The 7,843-nt window shown below is 33.2% G+C and overlaps 1 protein-coding gene across 1 annotated transcript; it reads right to left on the bottom strand.

The window, feature by feature from the left end:
• Nucleotides 1–477: 477 nt before the first annotated feature.
• LOC115968862 (hemiasterlin resistant protein 1-like) lies at nt 478–3,280 on the bottom strand. Its single transcript, XM_031088381.1, has 5 exons — nt 3,147–3,280; nt 2,012–2,071; nt 1,721–1,804; nt 1,417–1,592; nt 478–904 (listed from the first exon to the last, which is right to left on the bottom strand). Exons 1-5 carry the CDS (start codon nt 3,166–3,168, stop codon nt 806–808), a joined length of 441 nt encoding a protein of 146 aa, XP_030944241.1. The 5' UTR covers nt 3,169–3,280; the 3' UTR covers nt 478–805.
• Between the last annotated feature and the right edge of the window lie 4,563 nt (nt 3,281–7,843).

Here is a 7,843-nt window from a genome sequence, read left to right as displayed (position 1 = left end):
CAATCAAAAAGCCAAAAGCAATTGTTAACTTCGTTCCATTCATAGACTTATCTTAGGATTAAGTTACCATCGCAGAAAAGGAGTTGATACAAGCTAGAAGTTTAAATACAAATACGATATAAACACTTAAAATACCGCCATTTCGTAGCTTTCAAAAAATATTTTACCTACATCTGATTTTGGCAATTATACCATTGTATACATACACACCAACTCATGTTGGACAAATTGGAAATTTTTCCTCCGTGGCTTACAATTTAAGAGAATCTGTAAATTCAGGTTTTGAACCTAGTACAAAGAGGTTTACCGTTCCAAGAGTTTGTTGTTTAATATAAAAACCAAATCTAATTTATATCCAACCAAAGTCCACGCACAAAAGACTTATTAAGAAAATAAAACTCAAGCCCCACAACTATGACGCATTCGAAGCAATTACAGCATTACTAAAATTCCCTCAGATTTGCCAGACACTAATAATTAAGTTCTGCCTCTCAACCTTAAGCTTTCTAAAAGAGTTGTTTCTATGTTTCCAAAAAAGGAAGAGTATTGTTCCTCTACCACACAATGGTAGCACCATTCACCAACACAGAATAAGAGCGTACAACTAGCAAGGCAGAATAAGATACTGCAAAAGTTCATAGTTCAAATAACAATAAGAGAAGTGCTCAACGCACCATTTGTCTCTTTCAACAAATATTATTAACAGAAATTTTTAACCCGAAATGGAATACCATATCACCATCATCACAAACATAAAATTACGACAATAGGTGCAAAGTTTCCAATGGAAGGCAAAGAAAAGTGTTTAGGCATTCAACATAGAACCAGAGTTCTTCCTGCACTCAGACAGCAAATCCATGTAGAACTGACATTTGCTGATGTCATTGCCATAACTGTTCAAGCACTACAAGAAAACAAAAGCAAGCAAATCATTACTAACAAATTCATTTTTCCACTTCAGAAAGTTATTATCCAAATCCAAATAGATATCAAAATAATGATTTGAAAACCAGAGTGAGATACAAAAAAGAAAGTACAGAAGGTAAAACTAATATCAAGTTCAGAAATTAGCTTTTCACTTCTGGAATTCTCAATATCATACAATCGACTGCCATGTTAAGAAAATTTTACTTAGATGATAGGTCACAACCCAGTGCGCAGAAAATGTTCTTAATCAAGTCAGAAGTAATGCATGAATTGAAGTGTAAAAAACCTATATACGGGTACTTTTAAGTCTTGTTCAGCAGAAGGTGGTATTTGGTGTTAATGGGATATATAACATCTATCTCTATGGGAGAGGGTCCCACACATTTCAGGTCCACTCATGTGAGAGAAATGTTAAGGAATAACTTTAATCTATCTATAAAGATACCAGCAGATAACACTAGTAAGCAAATGATAGAGTAAAATTCATACATCCTGGAATGCCCTGGAGTGAATGTTGCATGCATCAGAGCCACCAAGACTGTTTGCAGTGGGAGCTGGGGCACCAGCAGCCTCAGAGGCCACAGTTTCATGTTGAATAGTGCGAGGACCCATCACTGCATCCACAGCCCTGTGAGCCACTGCACTTCCAGTACCAAAGGCCATACCTGCAATAACAGAGAAATGATTTAGTCTATTTCCAATATTTTTAAGTTAAATGAATCATGACCAAGCAACAATAAGCATAATGAAATAATCCACATCCTAAGATAGATTGTAGTATTCCTTCACATACCCTGAGCTATGGTTGAACCAATGCCTCCTAGCATGGATCCACCACTGCTGGCCTGAACAGGAGCTGGAGGAGGAGCATGGCTAACTGCATCAAAATAAATATTAGAACCCAAGACAATTAGACAAGGAAGAAGCCATATACAAGCAACCAACTTAAGGCGGTCAAACCAAAATATTATTCCCATGTTTGAACAAGATACACACATACAAAATAATAAATACAATAACACAAACAAGACACACAAAAGAAAAGACTCCTAATTACTGCATACATAGTGTACAGAAACATTACCTGGCTTAGGAGGGGGGTTTCTTGTTGCTGCAGGACGAGGGGCTGCACGAGCAGATCTTCCTGCAGGTACAAATCAAACAGGATCTCATTAACCCATCAAAGTAGATAAAAGATAAAGACATTGAAGATTTTTTTGTTACATGGTAATTACAAACGCATCCAATAGGTCTTATTGCAGTGACCCTACCCTCTACCTTGTTTTTACAAGGAGAGGAGATATCATTTAAGCTAGAGCTCATTGGCAAACACTAAGGCATAGAAATTAAAACCCAAACAAAGTAATACCACATACATAACCACATTCACGCCTCCAAATACTGCAAAGCCACCACCACCAGCAACATAGAACAACATAGCAAAGCAAGTTTCACAAACCTTAACCAATTTCAGGTAAGCAAAGCAAATTGAAAAGACTTATGTTTCAACCCAGATCTGGCGACACAGGCACACGACATTAAACAATTCAATTTTCAGTTTTAAATCACCACTTTGTTAGGGTTTTATGGTTAACTCACTCGAATGGAATTTCACATAATGGAATAACATCAACACGACCTAGAAAGCACCCAATCAAACGACGAATTCAACACCGACACTCAAAATGCTCTCATACCCACATTGCTTCATAAGCTATTTATCATATTATTAATGCATTCAGATCCATGCCCATATATCTAGACACCAAATCAATGCCCCCAAACACTAAAAACCCAAGCTTTAACCTCAATACAAACTCATTTCCCAGAAATGCAAAAAATTACACTGAAACAATAATAACACAAAATCAAAACCACAACCACAACCCTTCATTTATCAACAGAGCTAAACACACTTCAGCAAATCCAAAATCTCAAATTCCCAATATCCGGGAAAAGAGGGGGGGAAATCCCAAATATGTAAGTCAACGTTTGAAACAAAATTAACTCATGCCCAAGCTATAAGCCTTTTCATTTCATAAACAAACAACCTAAAAAGTTTAAATTTTTATTATCTTGCCCTTAATTTTCTCAGCTACCAAACAAGACCGTGTCTGAAACCCTAGAAATGAAACAGAGAAATAGAAAGCTCAAAACGAATCAAAACAGCTTCGAAAGAAACACACACAGATCTGAAGAAAAGGAAAGAGAAGACTGACCTCCGGCGCTACGGCGAGCCATGGATTACGATAAGGCGGCGGAGTGATCGTAAAAGATGACTCTAGAAACGAGCAGAGAGAGAGAGAGACGGATAGAGAATGAGGTCTGCTTGTGAACCACAAAACCCTGGAAATTTTGTTGGAATATTTATAGCGGAAGGGAAAGGATGGCTGACCCAGTCGGGTCGGGTCAGGATCTGTTAGGTTTACGACGTGGCATCATGTGATTGGTTTTGGAGTGGTCCTTTCCTTTCACGTGTGGCGTTACGATGATGGATCCACAAAGTAACGTATGCCGCTAAAATTTTGTTTAAGCTATTTTTTATTTTGGATTGGATTTTTTTTTTTGGGGTTAGGATATACATATAAGGGAAAAGGATATTTCATATATATATATATATATATATATACACACACACTAGTCTTATCACACATGCTTTATATATGCGATAAAGATTTTTTTGCAAAAAAAAAACTGTGTTTTTATTTTATATATATAATTTTTATTTTGATAATATAACTTATAAATAGATAAAATAATTTAAAAATCAACAGAAAAGTGACCCTATTTTTTAACAAAAAAATAAGGATCTCAAATAGCAGAAACCCCTTAAATAGTAGTATATATATACGAGAAATGATATGTTCACAACATTTTCATAACATTTTTACAACAAATCTTAAGTGACAGATTGTTACTAGTTGTTATTGTTGAAGTAAAAAAGTAATTTTAGTGTTAGGCTCAAATTTGAACCAATAACAACTAATCACCTATGATTTGTTCGGAAAATATTGTAAAAATATTGTGAACGTAGCATCTATATATATATGAGTTCAAGTTACACTTAATATAACTCTTACTTTTTTAAAACCATTGGATTTAAGTAGATCCAACGGTTAAAAAAATGCTCTCATTAATACTAATATTCTAATAAGTCTCATATATTATCTTTTATTTAAAAAATTCCATACTTATTTCTAAACCCAAAAAAAATTTATACAACTCTTTCTCTCTTCACTACACATCTCTCACTTTCTCTTTGCACGTTTCTCTCTCTATCTCCTCTCTACAGCTCTTCCCCTCCACGGCCAAGTTGCTGGCAGCAACAACTAAAAACAAAAAAACAAAAAAAAAGCCACAACCGTGTACCGAGTGTAGACTAGTTTTATACTGAGTGTACCTAACCTTTTAAGCGAAGCCAACAAAAAAATTGTTGCTTTTCATATGTTTAATTTACACTAAAAGACCATGATAACGATATCAATAATTTTATAATCAATATAAAGTATAAATTTATAAACAATGTTACACCACCCAATAATTTATTAATAAATTTATATTTTGAAAATTTTACCGTTGGATTACATGACCTATATGTTTTAAACATACATGCCAATTTTCATACCAATCGAATGTTATTTACCATTCGATTCATAAACTCATCTTTTATGCATTATTTTAAACTACAAAAACTTGAATTTATACAATTGATAGATAACATGATTATTGATCTTTGATTACCTTGAAATTTCACAAGCAAAATATATAAAGATAACGTAATCCAATGGTCGATTTGTCAAAATTTAAATCTAATTAAAAAATATTGATTGGTATAACATTATTTAGAGTTACACCAAGTGTAACTTGAAGTTAACACACATATATATATATATATATATATATATATATGTTAGCAAAATTGTATTGAGACAAAGCTAGCAGAGGGAGGTAAACAAAAGGGCCAGGGGCTCTCATGGACCCAGTTACAAAAAGGAGTTCCAAGCCCAATGAGAGCTCTATTTAGGTGGGAAAGAAATAAGAACAAGACGTTGGCAAAGCTAATATAAATAAGAGAAATGTTAACAAATGCACTAAGGGTATTAATTTAAGAATTATTTTAGAAAAATTTTATGAAAAAATGATTAAGTAAAATTTTTTTTTTCCAAATTTTTATATTTTTCATAAAAATAGTATCAAAAATTTCCTAAGAGCATCCACATTGGTGGTACTAAATAGCTATATTGCTATTTTTAGCACCATCAATACTTAAAAAGCATGCTATAGTGGTGGTGTCATAGTTAAAAATTTTTAGGTTCTTGCTACAGTGCACAGCCTTAAATGGCTATGCATTGTAGCTCAAAGCTAAACTCAAATATTATTTTTTATTCCCACTCTCATTATACTAATATTTCTTTCTTTCTTTTTTTCTATTTCTTTTATTCCTTTGCCGTTTCACACTCTCTATCTCAAAAACAGAACTCTCACCTCTCTCTCATCCTCCTCAAACTCTCAAAGAAAAAAAAATTGTATTAACTTTGTATATAAAATAAAGAGATTGCAAAAAATAATTAGTTTAAAATTAATTATAAATGATTTTAATACCAATAAATAACCTATGGTGCATCTTTATTAAGTTAAAGTTAATTTATAAAATAAAATATATTTTAGTCATTAACCTTTTTAAATTAAGAAACTTATTATAGTTAGCTTGTCCCTGAAAGACTAGTTTCAGGGATTGGGAAATATTTTGTGATTGAGGAGGCCTAAGTGCCTAACTCCTAGGAATGCAAAACTGCATTTTGTGTAATTTGACCACGCAATTTTCCATAATGATTCTATGCGGCAAACTATGACTGGTTGTTTGTTACTTTCACATAAATTTACCATTTTTTTTCACTACTCATAGTCTATTATATTTGATGGTGAACTAAGCTTAACTCGCATTTGTCCATGAGGGTTGTCCAAGCCAAGAAGGCAAGAAGGATTGTGCTTAGCAAAATGGTCGCCCAAGAGCCTATGAGTCGTCCATGAGGAAAGTGCCTAGACGACCCCCCAGCACTTGGAAAATTCTATGGAGATTTATTTACAAGAGCCAGTAAAATTGAACCACATGTTATCATTTCAAGGCATGAATAAAATCCTGGTTCATTGCCATAACTGCCAATGACGGTTATGGAAAAATATTCTAACCCTAAAATAGTTGTGAAAGTTAACATTGAACCCTCTAACCATCTCAAATATAGGGGAAGTTACAAGTAACCGCTTTAAGAGTACACTATGTAAACACTCATTCACAACAAATGAAAATAAGTTTTGAGACAACTCCCAAAAAGTTGGAACTCCAGAATTTAAAAGAAACTAACTTAAGCAATGGAGGATTCTTGGCCAGTTAGCCCCAGTCTCCTTTGATCCTTTGTTTTTCTTTTCAGGCCATTCGAACAATTGTTAGATCATTAAAGCCCGAAACATTCAGTCTATTGATTTTCTGTGCATCATCAATATTAAAATTATGGCACAAAAGGTATGGTTATAGATTTTTTTCCTAAATTCTCAACATAACTTATCCAAACATATAGCCTTTTAGAGCGACCATATCAGCGGTTGCAAAATACAAAAAGTAGTTCATTTTACACATTTTGACAAAAAAACACCCACATCAATGGATGTAAAATTGTGCATAAATATAAAAGTGCTACAATAACCGTGCTACAGTAATGGTTACTGTAGCTTTCTATTTGATTTTTTAATTGTTTTTACTCTCTCATCCGATTCTCTCTCCTTTCTCATCTGATTCTCTCTCTCCCTCTACTCTCTTTCCCCTTTATCTTCGTAAATCCAACAAAAAATTTATACAAACCATCAAATTCTTCAAATTTATTCTAAATCTAGATCCCAAATTCATCAAACCCTCTCCTCAAAAAAAAAAAAAAAAAAAAAACCATCAAACCCATATAACTAATCAAACCCAAAATGCAGAAGTGAAGAATAAGAAAATGCCGAAGAGGAAGAAGAAGCAGCAACAAGAGGGGAGAAATCCAAATGAAATTCGCCCAAAATCACCACTCACAATAGCAGTGAAATCCACCCAAAATCACTACCCAAAATCAAACCCAAATTGCAAACCCAAAATCACCGTCCATAGTGAAACCCAAAATGAAAAAGAAGAAGAAGAATGAGAAGAAGAAAAAGAAGAAAGAAGAAGAAGAAGGAGAAGAAGAAAAAGACGAAAGAAGAAAGAAAAGAAAGGAGAATGAGAAAAAGAAAGAGCGAGTGGTGTGGGTTAAAAGTTGGTGGGGTCATATGGGTTGGTGTGAAATAATAATAAAATGTGAGAAAAATATTATTTAAATAATAAGAGAATGTAAAATAGATAAACTGATGTAAGAAGATAAATTGATGTAAGAACTTTGTAAAAGTGACAGTGTAAAATAGAAAAAATAATTTCTTTTTGTAAAATACACCGAAATTTTTAGAAGGTCTAATATAGTTGCTTTTATGGTTGATTGAATGACTTGTGCAAGACATTCATTCCTTATCTTTTGCCATGCCTTATTTTTTGTTTTGTTTTGGGATTGGAGAGAAGCAAATGGCACGGGCCAAGTGGGCCTTTTCTTGTAATTTTGTTAGTCATATGACTTTTGCAACCTGTCCCTAGTCTATTTTTGTTGTTGGACTCTTTCTTGTAATTTTGTTAGTCATATGACTTTTGCAACCTGTCCCTAGTCTATTTTTGTTGTTGGACTCTTGCTTGTAATTTTGATGTGCTATTGTTTACAAAATCCTTTTAGTAATTTCTTTTTTTTAATAAAAAGGACTAGCTTCAAGGATTCAAAAGTTTTTTTATTAGAAACTCAAGAAAATTGATAATAATTTTATATGTAAATTATTAAATTCATTAAAATTTTGTTTTGCCTTT

The sequence above is a fragment of the Quercus lobata genome, chromosome 11 (assembly GCF_001633185.2).
Source record: "Quercus lobata isolate SW786 chromosome 11, ValleyOak3.0 Primary Assembly, whole genome shotgun sequence".
NCBI lineage: Eukaryota > Viridiplantae > Streptophyta > Magnoliopsida > Fagales > Fagaceae > Quercus > Quercus lobata.
The sequence above is the reverse complement of the archived record's forward strand: the minus strand, read 5'-3'. Positions and strand labels throughout refer to the sequence as shown.